This window comes from Schistocerca nitens, chromosome 3 (genome assembly GCF_023898315.1).
Source record: "Schistocerca nitens isolate TAMUIC-IGC-003100 chromosome 3, iqSchNite1.1, whole genome shotgun sequence".
Classification (NCBI taxonomy): domain Eukaryota; kingdom Metazoa; phylum Arthropoda; class Insecta; order Orthoptera; family Acrididae; genus Schistocerca; species Schistocerca nitens.
The window spans coordinates 710,890,519-710,916,625 of NC_064616.1; the positions used below are offsets into that span (position 1 = coordinate 710,890,519).

The following is a 26,107-nucleotide window of genomic DNA, read 5'->3' on the forward strand; positions in this document are numbered from 1 at the left end:
CACTGAAAGTTTCCCTGTAGGGATTTTGCCATCATTTAATATTCTATTGTCTATGGGATTACGTTTCATATTTCTCATTCGACATACGGTGTGTTTAAATGATTTACACCTACAGGAATTGTGGTATCTTTAAACGAAAATTAGAGCTATGTGAAATATTTTGTGAACATTGCACGTCGTAATTATTCGTATGGGTAATGTTTATTTGATGTCACTTTATTCATTTATTTATTCATACAGGGATCATCTCACAATGAAATAGGATTCGTTATCAGGATACAACAAAAGTATGTAGTTCCATTATACATACATCCGGAATATGCAAGTATGTTCACGATAAGGCCTTATTGAAAGAACCATCCAAGTATTTGCCTGAAACGATTTGTAAAAATTGAAGAAAACTTAAATCAGGATGGGCAAACAGAGGGAAATCCATCCTCTCGAAAATGAAGTCAAGTGTCTTAACAACTACACTGCTTCAATCCTTTTCGTCCCTATTGTACAGTGTTCTTCGACCATACACAATTCGCGCCAAATGTCTGATACTTTGCCTGCCAAAAAAATGAAACACGGAGAACAAAAGGAGGGAACTAATGAAACTTCACAGATAAAGAGTTTATGAGATGTTATTGCGGTGATTACAAAATCGAGTTAGATTTAAAAAGAACTTGGCAATATGAGCCCACCTATCAGTCAGATGTATCATCCCCTCTGACCCCGATGCATGCATTAATTCGATTAAAAAGGTTGTCATAATGTCGTTGTAACTCCTTCTGAGGCAAGCTGTCCCACGACTGCTGTAAATGGTTCTTGATAATATGGATGTTGGCAGTGGAACAGAATAGACATCGGAGCTGGTGCCACACATGTTCTACCAAGGACAGATTGGGGACCTTGATGGCCATCGGAGTAGCTCAAAATCACAGTGACAGTGTAAACAGGCACGTCCACTGTGTGGACGATCATCGTCCTTTTGAGAAGGCTCTAAGATACTGTCGCAAGAGAGAAAACACATGAAGATACAAGATGGTCATGGCCTACCGTTGTGGCATCAGAGCTCCTTCAATCACTACCAGCTGTGACCTGAAGTCATACCCAAAGGCTCTCCACACCATGATTCCATGAGTAGCATCGCTATGTAATCGAAAATAATGTGTCCATGTGGCCCCCAGACACGAATACATTCTTGTATTCGTTATTGCACGAAAGCATACAGCTTCTGAATGACATCTTGAGGAATTACTTGCCACGCTTGAATCACATACTGTAATAGATCATGAAAATTGGTGGCTGCTGGATTGTATGAAAGTGTCTTCCCAATACACCATACACATTCACTGTGGATACCAGATAAAGGGGCCAGGCAGACCAAGCGTTTCGTGTGTGAACTACTGCGTTGAGTTTGGCACTATCCTGCTGCCATTTGATATCCTGATCATGACATGACAACACGGTTTGCCATTATAGCCCCATACCGGCGATCATTCAACCTCCCGCCAACATTAACCAAATAAATTCTATTTTCATATCTAAACGCTGCCCATACTATAATTCTAGGAGTCGGGGAGGTATGGGTTTCGAGAATTGCTGTTTTATTTGACCTTTCACCACATCGTCTACGAACACGTTAGCGTCTATCAGACCGAAACAAACACAAGCGAGAGTCTTCGCTAAACGCCACAGAATCTCACGCAGTGTCCCAAGTTCACTCTGGCTCTACATCACGCAAGTCTATGTGCGTGTGATGTGGTGGTAGTGACAAACGACTCATGCTAACTACAGATCCAATCCAGTTTCAGGTAATCTGTTTCCGACGGTTCATATGAACACTTTACTTTCAACCTCTACCCGGATTTCAGCAGTTTTCATCCTTCTATTCGTCAGACCCGAAGAATAATCCTGAGATCTTCTCGTGGTGGAGTCGTTCTGGAGGGACCAATTCCTGCTCTTCTTGCCACAATGTTGTCCTAAGTCCATCTTGTAACCACTCATTCTGCAGTCCTTCTGTCGGTATGATGCTCCCATGTGCGTCATGGAATGATTCGTCCTTTCGATACGTCCTGAACTTGGCGGTCGCCGGTACGTGCACGTCTTCTAGGCATGCCGTGCTGCTCTATCCACCTCAAAAGTTCAAATAATGTTAGACACTACATACAGCCATCATTCATTCACGTCATTCTTCATATGTAGGGATGGTTCGTTATGGAATGAAACTCAGCTCACGTAACAATGAAATTTTTAACAAATCACACAGAAATGGAAGTACTGGAGTTTCATTTTGGTTGCATCCGATCAAGGTATTCACAGTGTAACCTTTTCCTTTATCGTCAGCGTATATTAGAGATTCCGAGGAAAGGAAATGAAGAAGGGCAAATATGCTACAATTATTAGCACGTACATAAGCATAAATAAAAGTGTATTGGAAAAGTTTAGCGTTTGTAAGTATTGATAGTAACCAACATTTTGTTCATCTCTGGACTACCTAGCGAGGCATTATTTCCGCAGCAGGTGTCTTCACTCTTTTATGTGGTGCACCTCAGAAAAATGAAGCTGTTGCCCTGAAATTTGTAGTTGGTTCATCTCTACACACTCACCCTTCAATACGATGAATTTTTCCCAGAACTGTATGGCCTTGGTTACAGAAATGCCTGTGTATTTTGGCTTTTCACGAAACTTTCTTCTTCAAAAGTACATCGTCATCATTCTGGAAATGCCTGCTCCCCGTCGTTTCATCCAAGGAAAGCGAAAGAAGAATGCAGAGAGCGCAGGGGGAGGGGGGGAGGGGGGAGGGGGGGGCGGGAGGGAGGTAGTGAAGTACTTGTCAGTAAATTGCAGTAGTGTGTTCCCATGGCGGTTCGCACTTAACGAGCATAATCCGTTACCACCATAGAATGGTACTTCAAAAACCACTCAGCCTCAATTTGCCCGATGATGATTGACTCTCGCAGTGGGCTGCGACTTTTTTGGTATCCTAAGTGTTGTCTAAAAGTAACTCACAACTGATTTTCACGTTTCCACTGTTTCTTCTATTAACATACGCCTGTCACCTTGACTGATATACGCCGGTCTTCGAACACCAGAACGTCCTCTACTCTTGCGGTCCCGGTCTCATCACAGAGAGGTGGCCTGCCACTTCATAAGACTAGTGTGACCACACTGGAAGCGCTTGCGATAGCTAACCAATTTGTCATATGATGGTACATTTTTAGTGCACACTTCCATTAACATAGCATGGATTTCTGCAGCGTTATACCCCTTCATATACAGAAAAAGAATTACCACACGGTACTCACTGAACCATGAACCATGAACCTTGCCGTTGGTGGGGAGGCTTGCGTGCCTCAGCGATACAGATGGCCGTACCGTAGGTGCAACCTCAACGGAGGGGTATCTGTTGAGAGGCCAGACAAACATGTGGTTCCTGAAGAGGGGCAGCAGCCTTTTCAGTAGTTGCAGGGGCAACAGTCTGGATGATTGACTGATCTGGCCTTGTAACATTAACCAAAACGGCCTTGCTGTGCTGGTACTGCGAACGGCTGAAAGCAAGGGGAAACTACAGCCGTAATTTTTCCCGAGGACATGCAGCTTTTCTGTATCATTAAATGATGATGGCGTCATCTTGGGTAAAATATTCCGGAGGTAAAATAGTCCCCCATTCGGATCTCCGGGCGGGGACTACTCAAGAGGACGTCGTTATCAGGAGAAAGAAAACTGGCATTCTACGGATCGGAGCATGGAATGTCAGATCCCTTAATCGGGCAGGTACGTTAGAAAATTTAAAACGGGAAATTGATAGGTTAAAGTTAGATATAGTGGGAATTAGTGAAGTTCGGTGGCAGGAGGAACAAGACTTTTGGTCAGGTGATTACAGGGTTATAAATTCAAAATCAAATAGGGGTAATGCAGGAGTAGGTTTAATAATGAATAAAAAAATAGGAGTGCGGGTTAGCTACTACAAACAGCATAGTGAACGCATTATTGTGGCCAAGATAGACACAAAGCCCATGCCTACTACAGTAGTACAAGTTTATATGCCAACTAGCTCTGCAGATGATGAAGAAATTGAGGAAATGTATGACGAGATAAAAGAAATTATTCAGGTAGTGAAGGGAGACGAAAATTTAATAGTCATGGGTGACTGGAATTCGTCAGTAGGAAAAGGGAGAGAAGGAAATATAGTAGGTGAATATGGATTGGGGGGAAGAAATGAAAGAGGAAGCCGCCTTGTAGAATTTTGCACAGAGCATAACTTAATCATAGCTAACACTTGGTTCAAGAATCATAAAAGAAGGTTGTATACCTGGAAGAATCCTGGAGATACTAAAAGGTATCAGATAGATTATATAATGGTAAGACAGAGATTTAGGAACCAGGTTTTAAATTGTAAGACATTTCCAGGGGCAGATGTGGATTCTGACCACAATCTATTGGTTATGATCTGCAGATTGAAACTGAAGAAACTGCAAAAAGGTGGGAATTTAAGGAGATGGGACCTGGATAAACTGAAAGAACGAGAGGTTGTAGAGAGTTTCAGGGAGAGCAAAAGGGAACAATTGACAGGAATGGGGGAAAGAAATACAGTAGATGAAGAATGGGTAGCTCTGAGGGATGAAGTAGTGAAGGCAGCAGACGATCAAGTAGGTAAAAAGACGAGGGCTAATAGAAATCCTTGGGTAACAGAAAAAATATTGAATTTAACTGATGAAAGGAGAAAATATAAAAATGCAGTAAATGAAGCAGGCAAAAAGGAATACAAACGTCTCAAAAATGAAATCGACAGGAAGTGCAAAATGGCTAAGCAGGGATGGCTAGAGGACAAATGTAAGGATGTAGAGGCTTGTCTCACTAGGGGTAAGATAGATACTGCCTACAGGAAAATTAAAGAGACCTTTGGAGAGAAGAGAACCACTTGTATGAATATCAAGAGCTCAGATGGCAACCCAGTTCTAAGCAAAGAAGGGAAGGCAGAAAGGTGGAAGGAGTATATAGAGGGTTTATACAAGGGCGATGTACTTGAGGACAATATTATGGAAATGGAAGAGGATGTAGATGAAGATGAAATGGGAGATAAGATACTGCGTGAAGAGTTTGACAGAGCACTGAAAGACCTGAGTCGAAACAAGGCCCCGGGAGTAGACAACATTCCATTAGAACTACTGATGGCCTTGGGAGAGCCAGTCATGACAAAACTCTACCATCTGGTGAGCAAGATGTATGGGACAGGCGAAATACCCTCAGACTTCAAGAAGAATATAATAATTCCAATCCCAAAGAAAGCAGGTGTCGACAGATGTGAAAATTACCGAACTATCAGTTTAATAAGTCACAGCTGCAAAATACTAACGCGAATTTTTACAGACGAATGGAAAAACTGGTAGAAGCTTATTTTAGAAGCTAGATTAAGAAAAGGCAAACCTACGTTTCTAGCATTTGTAGACTTAGAGAAAGCTTTTGACAATGTTGACTGGAATACTCTCTTTCAAATTCTGAAGGTGGTAGGGGTAAAATACAAGGAGCGAAAGGCTATTTACAATTTGTACAGAAACCAGATGGCAATTATAAGAATCGAGGGGCATGAAAGGGAAGCAGTGGTTGGGAAAGGAGTGAGACAGGGTTGTAGCCTCTCCCCGATGTTATTCAATCTGCATATTGAGCAAGCAGTAAAGGAAACAAAAGAAAAATTCGGAGTAGGTATTAAAATTCATGGAGGTTCGCCGATGACATTGTAATTCTGTCAGAGACAGCAAAGGACTTGGAAGAGCAGTTGAACGGAATGGACAGTGTCTTGAAAGGAGGATATAAGATGAACATCAACAAAAGCAAAACGAGGATAATGGAATGTAGTCAAATTAAATCGGGTGATGCTGAGGGGAATAGATTAGGAAATGAGACACTTAAAGTAGTAAAGGAGTTTTGCTATTTAGGGAGTAAAATAACTGATGATGGTCGAAGTAGAGAGGATATAAAATGTAGACTGGCAATGGCAAGGAAATCGTTTCTGAAGAAGAGAAATTTGTTAACATCGAGTATAGATTTAAGTGTCAGGAAGTCGTTTCTGAAAGTATTTGTATGGAGTGTAGCCATGTATGGAAGTGAAACATGGACGATAACCAGTTTGGACAAGAAGAGAATAGAAGCTTTCGAAATGTGGTGCTACAGAAGAATGCTGAAGATAAGGTGGGTAGATCACGTAACTAACGAGGAGGTATTGAATAGGATTGGGGAGAAGAGAAGTTTGTGGCACAACTTGACTAGAAGAAGGGATCGGTTAGTAGGACATGTTTTGAGGCATCAAGGGATCACAAATTTAGCATTGGATGGCAGCGTGGAGGGTAAAAATCGTAGAGGGAGACCAAGAGATCAATACACTAAGCAGATTCAGAAGGATGTAGGTTGCAGTAGATACTGGGAGATGAAGAAGCTTGCACAGGATAGAGTAGCATGGAGAGCTGCATCAAACCAGTCTCAGGACTGAAGACCACAACAACAACAACAACGTAATCTTCCTCTCTCGCATCTGGACAGTTTCCATGTGTTAGGGGGTGCACTTGAGCTTTCCATCCAATAGAATCAGAGTTCAAGTGGTTGATACGTTGCGTTTTTTACGTGCACTAAGTGTTTGTCCACTGCATTATTTTCAGGTGTTTAAGCATTGTGAGCGTGTTTGCATAGTGTTACACATGCACTATTTCGGTGATCTACGAGTAGTTTGCACGTCTGTATGCTGTGTACTGGATTATTTCGGTAATTTACGAGCTGTTTGCGTCTCTGCACATCAGTGTACTGCATTTTTACGAGTAGTTTCCAGGTCTGTAATCTGTATATTGTGACCCCAAGCACATCAGGGTGAGTGTTTTGTATCAATGTAATAAATAAACTACATGAAATTCGCCCCAAAATAAACTGTTCCAAAAATAAATAAAGTACACTCCTTGCTCTCTCCAGCAGCCCAGAACAGGCTGATTCCTTTTCCCACCGATTCCCAGGTGGGGTGGGCCCATCAGCACAGCCCTGGAACAAAGAAATTCGCGCCAAAATTCGAAATTCTGCAAAAATTGGAAATTCCCACCAGTAGGCTGGGGCACAGGTGTAGCTGCGAAAACACATGACGTCATCATGATGCTGTGCTCCTATTGTTTGAACTGCACGATCACGTGACCTATTGTGGTGAACTCGCGAACTAGCTCAGTTCTTTGGTCTGCTGGATTGGAGGCAGTTGTCTCTTGTGGGGTGGGAGCTGAGACAGATGTTTCCATGCATTGTGTAATACATTTTTAATGCAAAGCCTTCATTTGCAGGACCGTATTCTTCCTCTTCATATGTTCAAGCATTAAAGCTCGCTTCCATTCTTCATGCAGTGAGCTGTGGATGCACTCCACGGCTGAATGAGTGCATGTAATACAGCTATTAAACTCCAACTGTCTGGCACCAATATCTCACTAATTCAACATATGCTCCTTCCACACTGACAGCTCAACAAGCACTGATATCTCAGCGTCTTGTGGCGGTAACACCACACTAAGCCGCTACTGCTGTAGGTAGATAATAAATTTAAACAGATTTATACAAATTTAAACATATTATATTCGAATTGAATGACATCATGAGCAGTTTCTAGTGGGGGCAACACCATGCTAACTCCCCTCTGCTGCAGTAATAAGCTCTTAGAGCAAACTTCCCTCCAAAATTCGAAATTCCCGCCCATTTTCCAAGAGGATGATGCCCCATCATGCAAAAAAGTCGGAAAAGGGGGGGGGGGGGGCAGGGGACTGCTGGGTGACCTGTAGAAGCACATAATTCAATTTCCCGCCAAAATTCAAACTTCCTGCCAGGGGGGTGTGGGGCAGTGGGTGGTAAATTTTATTTCTATTGTACTGTCATCGTTCTCAACACAAGCTCTCTAACTACAATGTTGGCAACCAGAAAGTGATTAGAAAAAACATTATGCCTGTAATTAAAGTTCACTTTGCCCACTCTGATGGAGAAATAAAGTTATTGATTATTGAAGTTCATTACTCTGAGGATTTAGGATGATGTCTGGGATTCATAGAAAATACAGTTTACTATAACATTTTTCAATAGATTCTGTGAACGATAAAGCATAAAGTTCCAGACACATGTGTACCCTATCAATTCTACTATCAGCTATTGCACTATCAGAGCTTTTCAGAGTCTATTGCTGATCCTATTATCCCCAGATAACGAAACTGTTCAATAACTGTTATCGATGGAAATGTTCAAAGTGAATGCTCGCCAAAATTTGATGTTAATATTCATGAAACGCCACGCTAGTAATGATAGAAGATCTGTCCTGCGGCGACACGTGAAAATACGACATACGAAAACTGAGAATAAATCCCTGAGGTCGTTCCGCAATTAACACTTTACTCCAATGCGAACTCATTGTTATGTGCATACCGAGTTACGTAATACAGCATCCAAGGCTGTTCCTTGCAACTGCACAAACGTGACGCGGCTTCCGACACGGAGTGCGCACTGATACGAATCTAGAAGAGAACTGGGGCCTTACTGGCTCGCAGTGCTCTTATTTATACACTCCTGGAAATTGAAATAAGAACACCGTGAATTCATTGTCCCAGGAAGGGGAAACTTTATTGACACATTCCTGGGGTCAGATACATCACATGATCACACTGACAGAACCACAGGCACATAGACACAGGCAACAGAGCATGCACAATGTCGGCACTAGTACAGTGTATATCCACCTTTCGCAGCAATGCAGGCTGCTATTCTCCCATGGAGACGATCGTAGAGATGCTGGATGTAGTCCTGTGGAACGGCTTGCCATGCCATTTCCACCTGGCGCCTCAGTTGGACCAGCGTTCGTGCTGGACGTGCAGACCGCGTGAGACGACGCTTCATCCAGTCCCAAACATGCTCAGTGGGGGACAGATCTGGAGATCTTGCTGGCCAGGGTAGTTGACTTACACCTTCTAGAGCACGTTGGGTGGCACGGGATACATGCTGACGTGCATTGTCCTGTTGGAACAGCAAGTTCCCTTGCCGGTCTAGGAATGGTAGTACGATGGGTTCGATGACGGTTTGGATGTACCGTGCACTATTCAGTGTCCCCTCGACGATCACCAGTGGTGTACGGCCAGTGTAGGAGATCGCTCCCCACACCATGATGCCGGGTGTTGGCCCTGTGTGCCTCGGTCGTATGCAGTCCTGATTGTGGCGCTCACCTGCACGGCGCCAAACACGCATACGACCATCATTGGCACCAAGGCAGAAGCGACTCTCATCGCTGAAGACGACACGTCTCCATTCGTCCCTCCATTCACGCCTGTCGCGACACCACTGGAGGCGGGCTGCACGATGTTGGGGCGTGAGCGGAAGACGGCCTAACGGTGTGCGGGACCGTAGCCCAGCTTCATGGAGACGGTTGCGAATGGTCCTCGCCGATACCCCAGGAGCAACAGTGTCCCTAATTTGCTGGGAAGTGGCGGTGCGGTCCCCTACGGCACTGCGTGGAATCCTACGGTCTTGGCGTGCATCCGTGCGTCGCTGCGGTCCGGTCCCAGGTCGACGGGCACGTGCACCTTCCGCCAACCACTGGCGACAACTTCGATGTACTGTGGAGACCTCACGCCCCACGTGTTGAGCAATTCGGCGGTACGTCCACCCGGCCTCCCGCATGCCCACTATACGCCCTCGCTCAAAGTCCGTCAACTGCACATACGGTTCACGTCCACGCTGTCGCAGCATGCTACCAGTGTTAAAGACTGCGATGGAGCTTCATATGCCACGGCAAACTGGCTGACACTGACGGCGGCGGTGCACAAATGCTGCGCAGCTAGCGCCATTCGACGGTCAACACCGCGGTTCCTGGTGTGTCCGCTGTGCCGTGCGTGTGATCATTGCTTGTACGGCCCTCTCGCAGTGTCCGGAGCAAGTATGGTGGGTCTGACACACCGGTGTCAATGTATTCTTTTTTCCATTTCCAGGAGTGTATAACCGCGATGCGGACCGCCGAAGGCGCAGCCGACAAAATTTGATTTCCTAACTAGCCGCTCGGGCTAGTAAAGCACCACATCAAGTTACTAAATAATTAATTGCTTCATTCGCTGAAGGCCAATGAAGCTCTCAGTTTAATTGTGCAATTAGCGCACAGGTTAAGTGTCTGTAATAAAATTCTAATGTGGCTAGGTTAAATATTTTTGGCGAGAGAATTATTTTAATTACACTTCATGCAATAGATGAGCTCTGAACTTGCCCTTTGGAGAGACGCTACAGCTATAGTTTTATAGCTACCTTTTGGAAACTTCTCACATCTTTGTTACTATAATGTATCTCCATTGTACCTAAATCTAAATAATCCTAGCTTTATCTTATCACTTACTTAATCTATCTTGCTTCCATACTCTTAGGACACAAAAACAGAAAATCCTGAATTTCAACCAAAATATTACTTTGTGAGATCCAGCATGCTGTTTCCATTACATAACAATGAAAAAGGAATCCAAATATAAATTTTGAAGTTTCTAGCTCCTTCCTGTTGCGCCGATGATTTTTATGTAAAAGTCCAAATTTCGAAAACTAAATTGAAACTTAACACATTATTATTTTAGCATCATCCCTGACATGCTATTAACTTTTCAGATTAATTACTTTACTTTTAAGGTATTGCGCAACATTTGTGACGTCATAGCTAGTTACAGCAGACTAGGATGGCACACAATGGTAAACATATGAATTCTATATGGCGTGAGTAGGCTGCTTCCCTACAGGGGGCGTGGAACTTTCCCACCAAAAGCCGCCATCTTGGATAACGGTACCCACGTCATCAGCTGACGTCACACCCGCCATCTTGGATTACGTCATGCACTGTTGTCAAATCTACAGGCCGCCATCTTAGTGACGTCATCGCCGGCATCTTGCATAAATTTTTCAACAATGGAGAGTGGGTTGACACGAAAGTTGTCCCGCTACTTGGGTGCTTCAGTAACAAAGGTAGCCCAATGGTTTGGTGTTTCAAGACGCACCATATCGAAGGTTTATAGTACATACAGGGAAAGCGGAAAAACGTGATGCGCTAAATCATAAGGGGGACGGAAGTGTGAGTGTATGTAAGTGAGTGTGTGTTTTTTTGAAAGAGAGAGAGAGAAGGGGAGAGAGAGAGAGAGAGAGAGAGAGAGAGAGAGAGAGAGAGAGAGAGAGAGATCTAGACGGACAGTCATTGAAGAGGATTGTGACAAAAAATAAGTGTATGGCAGCTGCAACAGTCACTACAGAACTGAAAGTCTCACTTGCAAACTCTGTCAGCACCAAAACAACACGGAGAGAGCTCCATAAGCTGGGGAATTCCACAGGGTAACAGGAAAACGTGGTGTCGAATCCATAAATTCTGGACTATGGAGCAATGGGAGAATGACATCTGGTCAGATGAGTCTTGTTTCACACTGTTTACAACGTATGGCCGAGTTTACGTTCCAAGAGTGAAACATGGAAGGGGGGGGGGGGTCAGTGATTATTTGGGCAGCCATGTATTGGTTGGTATTCCATGGGCCCTATGGTTACTATGCAACATCTCATTAGTGCCAAGGATTATCTCACCATTTTATCTGATCAATTCCATCCCATGATACAATGTCTGTTCCCAAATGATGATGCTGTATTCCAAGAGGAAAGGGTACCTGTTCACAAAACTCGCATTGTCCAGGATTGGTTTTGTGAGTGTAAGGATGAATAGTCACATCTCTACTAGCCGCCACAGTCACCCCATTTCAGTATTATGAAGACTTTGTAGTTTATTTTGGAGTGAATGGTGTGTGATTGCTATCCACCGCCACCATCGCTATTGGAAGTTCCCACTATTTTGCAGGAAGAATGGTATAAGATTCCCTTGAGAACCATGCAGGACTTGTATGTATCTATTCCAAGACAACTGGAAGCTGTTTTGAATGCCAACAGGTTTCCTACACCGTATTAGGTATGATAATATATTGTGTTTTTAGTGTTTCCATGTTTTCGTCCACCCCCTTTACATTTACACTTGACATCTGAGAGATGATCCTCAAATGGCACTGCATTTCCTCAGTAAATTCTTCCATTTTCCAGCGTAGTATAAGGTTTGTTACGAATGCTGCTGACTGCAGGGGACAGGAAACCTTTATGCTTGCTTATAATTCTGTCTGCGAAAGTATTATTTTCCCTGCAGAATTAGTATTCGAAAATGGCGTGTATGATGCTTGCGACTTAGTGACATCACGTCCCTGTGTGAGTTACCTGCCCATCACATAAATCTTTGCAGATTGACATGTTCCGTAGAAAATTTCATCCAGATCTGATCAAAATGCCGAAAATACGATACGCTTATGATATTGGTGGTTGGGGTTTTGAAATCAATTTTTTAGATATCATCATCAACTTAGTAACGAAACTGGAAGCTAAACTATTCCTGGCACCTCTTACTATTATTACATGATTCTGTTCATCAAAGTCTTTCTCCAGTGAATTGAGATCACACATAACATCAGTCAGTCCAGCACCTGACTTAAAAATACTAGTGACTTCATAATCGTCACCCAGGGAATAGTGTAACAACTCTAACATGCCTTAGCATGATTGCTGACAAGTACAGGATCGTTTTGATCATTTTCATTGTCTTTCTGCCTCGCATGTTTTTCATTTTATTGCCTTGTACATGAGACACAGACTGTTCTATATTTGATCTTTTGGGGAGATTTGCTAATTCTTTAGTACAAGCATAAGCTTAAAAGTTGAGGCTTTCACACTGTCATTCCATCACGAATTTTCCATTACATTACATAGAGCGATCCATCTTGTGACTCCGAAAGTGAAATGTTCTGCTATCGCTGACATTTAATTCCTGATCGTACAATTAAAGAGCACTTCAGACAAAGTTGAAAATCAAAAGCAGTGTCTTCGATAGATGCACTATTATTCTAAAAAAAAACAATAAATACAAAACAGCAACAGCGTAGTAACAGCAGTAAAGAACAATGAAAGAATTACAACAGCAATAATTAAATAACAGAGCAAAGAAAGACTTCGATAGAAAGGTAACATAGCAGAGAGACTAGGGACTAGAACTAGAATGGAAGGTCAGGTGGTGTCAGATTCCGATCTGCAAACCTGTACTTAAAAATGTATAGAGATAATTGCGTAAGGCACTTGCGCTCTCTCTTTGGTTTGACAGCAAGCGCACAATCTCTGTATTTGGTGGACATGGGCATGTGTTTATTATCTTTGACATTTAGTGTAGAGTGTTTTTGTTTATGTATGTCGCAATGACTGAAGTATAAGACTTTGCCGAACATTTGCCGCTTCACACTTGTACGTATGTAGTAGTGTTTAGCATGTAGGAGAGAAATAATCAAGAAAATCTGCATAGATACTGTACTTTTACTGTTTCAGTGATAAATCGAGTGTGTTCACTTTTAATGAGTCTTTGTCCTTTTTTGTTACTGTTTTCCAGTTCTGCATAAACCTGTAGCGCAACAGGTATTATTTTTATCCAAGAGTGAGAACAGCGATTCGCACCTAAAAAACATTTTCATATACATAAGATTGTCTCGCATATAAAATGTACCGCCGAATACCGTTACTGCCGTGTGCCTTGTTGCGCCCGTAAAAGCATGCAGAGTCTTGCACACATTAATGTTAATATAAATTTGTATGAGTTTCACTAGAAAGTGTGAGAACGTTCACACTTTTAAAAAAAGGGAAAATAGTATTAAATATTTCTACATGTAAATCTGCTCGTGTACGAAGTTTTTATAATGCCATGATGATCGGTGTTATTACACCGATCATCATGGCATTATAAAAACTTCGTACACGAGCAGATTTACATGTAGAAATATTTAATACTATTTTCCCTTTTTTTAAAAGTGTGAACGTTCTCACACTTTCTAGTGAAACTCATACGACAACTTATTATGTGATACATATTTTTATGAGACGTGAGGTATAGGATCCAGACAGCTAAACACAATGTGCGCGCTATATTTTATTGGTCTTCAGATTGGATCGACACATTCAATGAATGTTTTATTAAATTAATGATTACTTATAGAGTGGAATATATTACCGTGAGCTGTACATTGTCGGACACCTAGATAACTGTGAGAGGCCAGTTGTTTTCATTTATCGAAAATCATTTGGTAAACCTATGGGGTAACATTAGATACAACTAAAATTTACTCATTATAATATAAGCCTAGAGCAAAATCTTAAAAAATCTTCGAAAATATCTTACCAAAATATAAAAGTGTTGTACTTTGATGCAACCATTTGATCAAAAGTATACAGTTCACTTCCTTAACTGTACAATCGTAGAATACCGTAAATGAACAACTATATATAGGATAAAGCATTCACAGTTAACTCTAGATGTACTTGTGTATGGGAAAACAGTCATGCAATACTCAGCAGTGGATAAGACAAGATCTATGCCATAGACTTATATGTGATATTGAAGACAGTAGCATGACTGCAGCTTTCAGAATATGATATACATATGGCTTATTATTGAGTGCTGTTTGGATGTGTGTGGTTCCAGACAGACTGAAGATTCCACCTCTTCCTCTCCCATCATCCAGCCATAACTCAAAGGAGATCTCTTCCATGATTTCAGACATCACTTAGCTGTTTTTACTGTGTTCCATGCATCCACTTGATATCATTGAGCCCTCTCCTGGATTCTTCCAGTGCAGCTTTTGTGTTGCCAAGGTCTCCAGTGAACCAAGTTATTCGTCTGTATGTTTGAGTTTTGCCTTGCCATGTGAGTAGTCTATTTCCATTCTAGCTGGTAACTCTCTCAGAGATATTTTTTATCCAAAGTCTTCTGATGACCTTGTTCATAATCTGGTTCCTGGGGCAGATGCCCAGTACCTGTCTCTCCATTGACCTTTGCACACACGATACATTTTTAGCACTCCTTTTACAGAGCAGATGTTTCTACATCATAAGTTATTACTGGTAGGACACAGGTATTCTACACTTTAGTGCTTAGGTTCAGTGGAATGTCCTTTTTGGTCTGGATGGAGTGAAGCTTTGTGAATGTTATTATTTGTGGAATTTCTGGATTTTTGTTGATATTCCATAGCTAAAGTTTATGATGAAGGCAGATTTCTTCAGGAAGACTTCAATAGCTTCATGTTCAATTTTAACTGGTTGGATTCCCAGATAAGGTTCTTTTGTTGTCCGTATACCCATCTCCAAACCAGCTGCTGCAGAGGCAACTTCCAGTTGTTGAATCACAGTTGTTCATTCTGTTAAGTCTTCAGTTATGACCATGATGTCAATAGCAAATTAGAAATGATTCAGTGACTGACCATCGATTTTGATCCCTCTACAGGCCCAGTCAAAATTTTTGAATACTTAGATCTTCCTCGGCTAGAGTAAGCAGTTTAGTTGGTATCTTACCCCATAGGCAAACACCTTTAGCTACCGGGATTTTGCCAGTTAAAAAAATCACCATCCACTGCTACCATGGACATTGTTTGTTCACAAATATGTTTTAAGAGATACTTAGTAATTTACACTGCCATTTCTAAGGGCTTTCATTACTGCCCACTTCTCCACTGAATCAAATGCCTTATAATAATAAACTAATGAAAGATATGTGTTGTTGCAGTAGAAATAGAGATCCAGTTGTTGTTCTTATGAGTTGATTGGCTACAAACTTCATTAGTTGCTTATAAAGATGTGCGAAATGACTCACGGGATGGTAAATCTCAAGATTTTCTCTCTCTCCCTTCTTCAATGGTATTATTACTTTAATAGCACAATTCCGCATGTTTGATATCTTCCGACAAAGTCAGTACGCTTATTTGTGAATATGTTTACATCTTCTAGCAGATCTTAATCTCCTAGTTTCAGCATTTCACTTGTTATTTTATCTTCTTCTGGAGCATTCTTGTTTTTAATTTGGTTTTGGGTAACAGATGATATACTTGTACAGATTGGCTACAAACTTTGTCAGTTGGGTTATAAAGATGTGGGAAGAGACTGACAGGATGGTAAATCTCAAGATTTTCTCTCTCCCCCTTCTTCAACAGTATTGTTACTTTAATAGCATTTTGCCACATGAAGATTTTTTTGAAGATCCTGTTTTGTTTTCTTTTTTTATGTACTTCATAATGTTGCTGGCATGAGTAAAAACACTCAAGGATGGATTTTATTTGTGTTTTATAGTTATCAGTGATATATGAACAACTACTTCTAATGGAAATGCTGGGACTGATGAAAGTCGCTATTCCACGAGTGTGCATTGACCTGTTTCCTCATCAAGGTGGTGAACACCTTTATTTCAAGCATATACAATATGGTGACCATGACACCATTCATTACACTCACAAACAAATGTAAATAACATGATGTTGTTGTTGTGGTCTTCAGTCCTGAGACTGGTTTGATGCAGCTCTCCATGCTACTCTACCCTGTGCAAGCTTCTTCATCACCCAGTACCTACTGCAGCCTACATCCTTCTGAATCTGCTTAGTGTGTTCATCTCTTGGTCTCCCTCTATGATTTTTACCCTCCACACTGCCCTCCAGTACTAAATTGGTGATCCCTTGATGCCTCAGAACATGTCCTACCAATCGATCCCTTCTTCTAGTCAAGTTGTGCCACAAACACCTCTTCTCCCCAATTCTATTCAATACCTCCTCATTAGTTATGTGATCTACCATCTAATCTTCGGCATTCTTCTGCAGCACCAAATTTCGAAAGCTTCTATTCTCTTCTTGTCTAAACTATTTATTGTCCATGTTTCACTTCCATACATGGCTACACTCCATACAAATACTTTCATAAACAACTTCCTGGCACTTAAATCTATACTCAATGTTAACAAATTCCTCTTCTTCAGAAACGCATTCCTTGCCATTGCCAGTCTACATTTTATATCCTCTCTACATCGACCATCGTCAGTTATTTTGCTCCCCAAATAGCAAAACTCCCTTACTACTTTAAGTGTCTCATTTCCTAATCTAATTCCCTCCGCATCACCCGACTTAATTCGACTACATTCCATTATCCTCATTTTGCTTTTGTTGATGATGTTCATCTTATATCTTCCTTTCAAGACATTGTCCATTCTTTTCAACTGCTCTTCCAAGTCCTTTGCTGTCTCTGACAGAATTACAATGTCATCGGCGAACCCATAAGTTTTTATTTCTTCTCCATGGATTTTAATACCTACTCCAAATTTTTCTTTTGTTTCCTTCACTGCTTGCTCAATATACAGATTGAATAACATCGGGGAGAGGCTACAACCCTGTCTCACTCCCTTCCCAACCACTGCTTCCCTTTCATGCCCCTCAACTCTTATAACTGCCATCTGGTTTCTGTGCAAATTGTAAATAGACTTTCGCTCCCTGTATTTTACCCCTGCCACCTTTAGAATTTGAAAGAGAGTATTCCAGTCAACATTGTCAAAAGCTTTCTCTAAGTCTACAAATGATAGAAACGTAGGTTTGCCTTTTCTTAATCTAGCTTCTAAAATAAGTCGTAGGGTCAATATTGCCTCAAGTGTTCCCATATTTCTACGGAATCCAAACTGCTCTTCCCTGAGGTCGGCTTCTACCAGTTTTTCCATTTGTCTGTAAAGAATTCTCGTTAGTATTTTGCAGCCGTGACTTATTAAACTGATAGTTCGATAATTTTCACATCTGTTGATGCCTGCTTTCTTTGGGATTGGATTTATTATATTCTTCTTGAAGTCTGAGGGTATTTCGCCTGTCTCATACATGGTAGAGTTTTGTCATGACTGGCTCTCCCAAGGCTATCAGTAGTTCTAATGGAATGTTGTCTACCCCCGGGCCAGAGGTCTTTCAGTGCTCTGTCGAACTCTTCGCGCATTATCGTATCTCCCATTTCATCTTCATCTACATCCTCTTCCATTTCCATAATATTGTCCTCAAGAACATCGCCCCTGTATAGACCCCCTATATACTCCTTCCACCTTTCTGCTTTCCCAACTTTGCTTAGAACTGGGTTTCCATCTGAGCTCTTGATATTCCTGCAAGTGGTTCTCTTTTCTCCAAAGGTCTCTTCAATTTTCCTGTAGGCAGTATCTATCTTACCCCTCGTGACATAAGCCTCTACATCTTTACATTTGTCATCTAGCCATCCCTGCTTAGCCATTTTGCACGTCCTGTCGATCTCATTTTTGAGACGTTTGTATTCCTTTTTGCCTGCTTCATTTACTGCATTTTTGTATTTTCTCTTTCCATCAATTAAATTCAATATCTCTTCTGTTACCCAAGGATTTCTACTAGCCCTTGTCTTTTTACCTACTTGATCGTCTGCTGCCTTCACTACTTCATCCCTCAAAGCTACCCATTCTTCTTCTACTGTATTTCTTTCCCCCATTCCTGTCAATTGTTCTCTTATGCTCTCCCTGAAACTCTGTACAACCTCTGGTTCCTTCAGTTTATCCAGGTCCCATCTCCTTAAATTCCCACCTTTTTGCAGTTTCTTCAGTTTTAATCTACAGTTCATAACCAATAGATTGTGGTCAGAGTCCACATCTGCCCCTGGAAATGTCTTACAATTTAAAACCTGGTTCTTGAATCTCTGTCTTACCATTATATAATCTATCTGAAACCTTCTAGTATCTCCAGGATTCTTCCATGTATACAACCTTCTTTCATGATTCTTGAACCAAGTGTTAGTATGATTAAGTTGTGCTCTGTGCAAAATTCTACCAGGCGACTTCCTCTTTCGTTTCTTAGCCCCAATCCATATTCACCTACTACGTTTCCTTCTCTTCCTTTTCCTACTGTCGCATTCCAGTCACCCATGACTATTAAATTTTCATCTCCCCACACATTTGTCTGGCCTCTCAACAGATACCCCTCCGTTGTGGTTGCACCTACGGTACGGCTATCTGTATCATTGAGGCATGCAAGCCTCCCCACCAACGGCAAGGTCCATGGTTCATGGGGAAGGTAAATAACATATGAAGTATTTAACTCCAGCAATAAAATGAAACCAACAGGACAACCATGGCAAGTGGGGGGTGTAGAGTGGGAACAAACTAAACAAACAACAACAAGAATAATGACGCCTTTCCAAAACAAATATCATATTAATATTGTCAAATCCATTATCCAAACCTTCACTTATCCTAACAACGTAAAACAAAATACACAGTATAACAAACCAAAACTCGCTCACATAATTAATGTGAAAAATGTAACATAACCAATGATAATAAACCAATACCCACAATATGTACCAACTACAGTCCAACACAGTTAGCAATCACTTACAAGAAAAACCCTGAAATCCATGAAAACTTGGAGTCATTGCTAATTTCAGTATACATAAACAACTATAAACATAAATATACATACCATGCATACTGCTGCAGCTAAGATGGATTTATAACTGTTAAAACAGAATTGATAATGTTCTTAGTGCAGAATATAGTTAAGGATAAATTACATAAAGCAAAAAGTAATAGCTGAAAGGACAACAGTGACATGCTGGATGTCAGAATTGAGGATGATATGGTAAAGTAACAGGCAGACTGTACCATGTAGGCAACAAGAGTATATATGACAGTCAAAGAATTAAAATCTTTAGAAACATATTGCTCAGGATGAAAGAGAAAAAAATGAGTTTTCCAATAATGTAAGCCTTTTTCATTAAACATTGGCATGAAATTGTGGAAGTAATTTCTGAAGCTGTATATCCTGGACATAATGTTGTTTATAAGTAAGGTATGGACACCAGGAAAACTATGAACATTTGTACTGTTGTGGTCCAGAAGGATGTAAAAAATTAAGTGGACAAGTATCGTGCAAAATTGTGAGTTGTTAAAAAGAATAGGGGATGAAATAGTCCTGGAATAGTATACCGACATTTGGTCCAGTATGTATGCAGATATAATAATTTAATAATAACAGGAAAAGGGGGAGAACTGGCATTAAATCAAGTTTGAAGGTAAATTAATATTCAACAAAAGGGAAAAAGGACAATAAATAGAAAGGAATTCTCCTTGTATTCCATTAGTGAAACTAGAATTAAAATTAACATTATTTCTATGATCAGATGTGGCTAAGTGGGTGTCAGACTATAAATCCGAAGGTTGGGGTTCTACTTTGTCAGTCAGTGGCTTTTTTCTGTCATTTATCACTTGTTTCAAGTATGGCAATGTTTTCAGTGTGAAAAATGCTGAATCTTGCTGTGGATCAGAGTCTATATTAGGTTCATTCTCCTGTAATTGGAAGTGAGTTATTGCTACTCACTATAAAGATGTCATGTTGAGTTGCAGACAGGCACAATAAAAGGACTGTTATACACTAAACTTTTGGCGAAAGTCTTCTTAAAAAAAAAAAAAAAAAAAAAAAAAAAAAAAGAAACACACACACACACACACACATTCATTCACATTCACACAAGCAGGCACATCTCACACACACATGACCACTACCTACAGCTGCTCAGGCAACACTGCAAGCCTGCAACTGTTGTGTTCATTGCACCAGTTGTGGACTAGCAGTTTGGCCAGAGTGGCTGGAGATAGCTGTTATGTGTACTCACTTGCGTGGATGTTGTGTATGTTTTCCTTTCTTTTCTGAAGAAGGCTTTGGCTCAAAGCTTAGTATGTAACAGTCTTTTCATTGTGCCTGTCTGCAACTGTGTTCCAGTTCCATCTTCATGATGAGTAACAACCTATTGTTTCCTCCCTCTCCCCCCTTCCCCCCTCTCCCCCACCCCCTGCTTCCCTCTGCCCCCCTCTTTCCATCCCTACCCCCTCCCTACTGTCCATCTTTGCCCCCATGTAGTAACATTAAAAGAATTGGGGAGAAGAGGAGTTTGTGGCACAACTTGACAAGAAGAAGGGACCGGTTGATAGGACATGTACTGAGGCATCAAGGGATCACAAATTTAGCATTGGAGTGCAGCGTGGGTGGTAAAAACCGTAGAGGGAGACCAAGAGATGAAGACACTAAGCAGATTCAGAAGGATGTAGGTTGCAGTAAGAACTGGGAGATGAAGAAGCTTGCACAGGATAGAGTAGCATGGAGAGCTGCATCAAACCAGTCTCAGGACTGAAAACCACAACAACAACAACAACAACAACAACAACAACAAACACAACAGTAACATTAATATAAAGGAGATGGAAAAGCATCAGAGCTTTGTGAGACTTTAATATGTGATTCTCATTTAGAAATTCTGCAGACTAAGAATTTTTACACCATCATATCAATATAAACTACTCAAAATAGGTACCATGTACCTCCACTGTATGCACTGTAGCAAACTTGGATCCTCCTTGGTTTGCTGTCCACAGTGTGGTTGAGACATTAAAGCCTGTTCCACTGTTGGGCAATGGCTGTCCTGAGCTAAACCATGAGTTCATGTCAGCAGATACTGCAAGCCATGTGTTCCTTAGAAACTCCTGACTGGTTCCTGATCTGTATGATGGTGTTTTGACTCATACTTCTAATGGGCACTCTGTCACAGATGTCACAAGCCATGCCCCCTCTGCGGGCCATAACAATGGAGCCGTCCACTTTACGAAACAGCTTCTGCCACTTAACCAAGTACCCAACAACGAAAAATCACTGTGTATGGCTTAGTGTGAAGAAGAATTGTAAGCTCTGGAATTGTGTGTACTTTCTGTGACACAATAGCAAGGTATTATGCCACACTCAGCCACACCTAGGTCACTTCCAAGTCCGAAAAGGACATTTTCAGAATGTGCATGCCTATCTCATGGGTCCACTACTTATCTCCAATGGCTATTGGTAGATCCTGTCAGTGACCAACTGCATCACTTGATGGGTAGAAGCGGTATCGCTTTAGGACATTACAGCAGAATCCACAGACAAAGCATCAGTTACCACATGTATTTAACAACCAAACAAGGTTGGCAGTTTAAATTGGGTCTTTTCCCTGAGCTGCGCAACGTGGGTGACACTCATCCATTTCGTACAGAATATCATCCACAGAGCAATGGGCTCACTGTGCAGTGGTGTCACACCTTAAAAAGTCTCATGTGCCACAGCGGAAGCTGGACAGAGGCACTGGCATGGCTACTGCTGAGAGTGTATATGGCCTACAGATGCAATGCTGGGGCATCAGTTGCTGAAATTTTAAATAGCAAAGTACTCTCCCTGCCCACTGACTGTATTCCAAGAATCATCGACTATGCCTCCTGACTTGCCTGACTTTGTTTTGCGAGTAAACCGCCACATCTCCCACTTTCCTATACCACCTTCCCTTCCCCATTCTGCGCCTAAGGTATTCCACCAGAAGGCTCTAAAAGACTATGAATTTGTGATGTTACACAATGACACAATCCAACCAGCTTGGCAACCTCCGCAACCTCCATACACAAAAATAAATATGTGAGTTAACTGTTCTCTGTTACTGAAATACATAAAGTACTAACTTGTGAGACAGGAAGGTAAGTCAGATCTAATTGAACCCATAATTCAGCAACCGAACGGAATGTAAAACCCAGATATGAATTATGAAAAATACTAGTTGTGTACAGACTCCGCAGTAGAAGCTTAGTTTTTATTGGTTCTGTGAAGAGAATGTAGTGAATAAGAGTATCATTTTGGGTATATGTCACTGGAAGTCTCCTGTATGCTTTTTCTAATATAATCGTAAGGTCTCTAGTTAGTTATTAGTTACATGGATCATTTTGCACGATAAATCCTAGTGATGTGTAATGAGTCATTTTACGTTCACAGCACAAATTAATTTGTAAATATGGCTATGTGCTGAACATTTATAAGATTTATTTATTTTTACAGATGTTAGTAATTCCTACCCACCACCTCTTACACAATTCAATAATAGAAGTCCTACGGAATAGGAGTTGTCAAGGAGAAACTTCTTCAGTTTTCAAATTTTACTTTGCTACCTGTCAGACTTTCACGGGGTAAGAGAGCAAAAAATTTAGTTGCAGCGTTGTGCACCCCTTCTTTTTGCTAAAGAGGTCCTTAAAGTGGAGGAATGAATGTCATTACTTATGTAGATCATTGTTCTTCTTGAACTGCAGAGGATTCTTTACTACAGACTTCATGAAAGAATGAATATATTGTGAAGCAGTAGTCAGAATACCCACCTCCTTAAACAGATGTCTAGCAGATGAATGTTGATGAGCATCACATATTATTCTTAAAGCATGTTCTTGAGCAGTGAAGACTCTTTCCGAAAGATTAAACAATGGCAACTCCAGGTTGGAATATCAATAATCTCGGAAAAGATAGATTGTTACTTACCGTAAAGATGACACGTTAAGTTGCAGACAGGTAGAATAAAAAGACACACATAAGCTTTCAGCCAAAACCTTCATCAGGAAAAGGAGAAACACACACCATTCTGTCACACAAGCAAGCACACTTCACGCACATATGACCACCAACTCCGGCAGTTTTGGCATTTTGGTCTTTATAGTGAGTTTCTTAAAGATGAGCTACCCCCAGAACATTATTCCATATGATATTATTGTATGAATATATGTCAACTTATTGATTTGTGTCTCTCCGAGATTTGCAGTGACTCTTAAGTGCAAATGTGGCTGAACTAAGTTGTTTTGAGTTCCAAAATATGTTTTTTTCCAGTTTGAATTCTCACTTGCATTTCATTTTGTACCTATGAAAGCACACATTGTACTGTAGACTTCTTAAGATAAGCTGTGTTTTATTCTTAATATTACTTATACCCAACACCCTTTGTTAATGTATTGAAAGCAATATTTGTGATAGTTATTAATGTAGCATGAAGCAGTGTCTTTTCGTATCAGTGTTACTAAATATCATGATATCTAATTCTGCTTTTTTTGTATTTCAAAACTAAGTTTTTAAATATGTTGTTTTAGGTGCATATGAACAGTTCTATAACTGATATCAAGTTCAGGGTGAGAAATGCCACGTATAACACAACATATTCCACATTCTCAAGGAAAGAACCAGAGTTTAAGTGTTCTTACAGTATGTACAGCACATCAAATACAAGGCTAAGTCCATCATTAAATGTAAGTTAAGCAATATTCTTCAAACAGAGTAATCTATCTTTTTTTGCCTTATAATGTAGAAGGCATAGGAAATAAAATGGATGCTTTGGAATCATTTATCACAGGAGTGGCTCCACATTTAATAGTTGTTACAGAACACCAGAAATCAATAGATAAATTTTGTACTTTGAAATTAGAATTCTATAACCTAGAAACAACTGTAGAGCATATAATAAAAGTGATGGTGTTGCCATTTACTTGAGAAAAAGTAAATTCAGAAAACTGAATTTGTCCTTTTGGAGATCTAAGCATCAAAACTTTCTTTGACTGTCAGGAAAGCAAATGTTTTACAGATTGTTTCCTACCTTATGGGGCTAAAGATCTACTAGACTAATATCCACTAGAATAGTTAACACACATAATAGTTCAGTAGATCATGTTATAACAAATTATGACCACATCACCTCAGAAGACATAATAAATAATCACTTCTCAGGCCAGTAGTTCAGACACTGGTGCTCAAATGCAATACTATAGTCAAAAGAAGAGAAATGTGAGAGCACAAGAGAATACTATCTGTGCAAACAACATGGCTGTGCTAAGATATTGTTTACATCAGGAATCTTATGAATCAGTAATTACTTCCCTTGGGGTAACAATTAATGGAACGTGTTTTTAGAAGTTCTGACTGTGCACATTAAAAACAAGTGAGTATTCATGAAAATCTAAAATTTAAACTTGTGTGGTTAGATGTTAAAACAAAAGATCTGAAAGAAAAAATCAAAAACATGTATAGCTTGCACAGACTGTCTGACTCTTTGTTAGATAAAGAATTCTACAAGCAGTGCAAATATCAGTTGTGTAAGGAAGGCAGGAGGTTAAAAGCAGAAGTATGAGCCAACAGATCTGAAGCTCAAATAATGTTTCAAAGTCTTGCTGTTCAGCTATAAATGAAATCGGAAACACTGCAACAGAAACCAGAATTAATAGTGTAGAATTAACCATGAATAATGACTTTTCTAATCTCCTAGTTGGTAATATTTTTAGTAATTACTTTATAGAGTTTACTTTAAAGAGACTGTCAAAAATGATGTCTGCATGAACCTGGATGCACAGCTTGCATTTTATTCCACTAACAAACATAAATGGTGTACAGTGCTTATGGTATACATTGATGACATTCTGCAGCTTATTGATAGCCTCTTAAATGACAATTCAATAAGATTAGGCAAAAATTTCTTTGCTACTCTTAAAGAAATGTAAACATAAGAAAGTGAAACCATTAGTTCATCTATTAAACTGTATTCTCTGACAAGGTGAAACTGACTGTAGTCAAACCATTACACAAAAGAGGAAATAAAGTATGCTAATAAATACAGACCTATTGCCCTAATCTCAGCATTCAACAAAAAGAAAATAATGTTAAAAGGAATCTTGGAACATTACAACAATGCTGACATATTAGCAGATTTACAGCATTTTAGTGCTGTATCAGCAGCAGTACAATTTGTACTTCAAAAAATAAATGAAAAGTCCCAAACAGCAGGGGAATTCCTGTGCCTCTTAAAAGCTTTTGATGAAAAAAAAATTGTGCTGGATCGAGACTCGAACCTGGATTTCGCACTTTACGTGTGCAGTCGCCTTAACCACTTCAGCTAGTTGAGGATGCTTTCCATCCAACCCAAGTTCCCAACTTGTCCCACACTACTTATCACCCAATTGCAGTTGATGTCAGAAATTTTTTCATTTCATCTTGTATATGTATGGCTGCGGAATCAAGAATGGTGTCTGTCTTTTTTTTTTCTTTTTCTTTTCCAGATATGCTCGAAAGAACAGACATGTCCAAAGAAAGGACAGACACCACACTTATATAAAGAATACATTTTGACACACACTTACCAAAAATGTCGATGAGTGGTGTATGTGTGTAATTTGAAGAGAGTTGGTCAGTAATAAGAAATATACATTGTGGTGATCTTCAGGGCTCCATTTTAGGTCCATTGCTATTCATATATCCTGCAAATTACTTCTCATGTTCTCTAGATAATAGACATGTGATCACTATACATGCCAATGATACATCTGTTATCCGTCGTGCAGAAAGTGAGTCCAGTCTTACTGATG

General features: G+C 40.4%; 1 protein-coding gene across 2 annotated transcripts in view; it reads left to right on the forward strand.

Annotated features, from left to right (window-relative positions):
- Positions 1-13,234: 13,234 nt before the first annotated feature.
- Positions 13,235-26,107, forward strand: part of LOC126248685 (uncharacterized) — an 88,261-nt gene continuing 75,388 nt past the window's right edge. For both annotated transcript variants that reach the window (XM_049949961.1, XM_049949962.1), the window contains exons 1-2: positions 13,235-13,323; positions 23,849-24,004. In XM_049949961.1, coding sequence (XP_049805918.1) covers positions 23,855-24,004 — 150 coding nt within the window. In that variant the 5' untranslated portion in view covers positions 13,235-13,323; positions 23,849-23,854. The remainder of the gene's footprint in view (positions 13,324-23,848; positions 24,005-26,107) is intronic.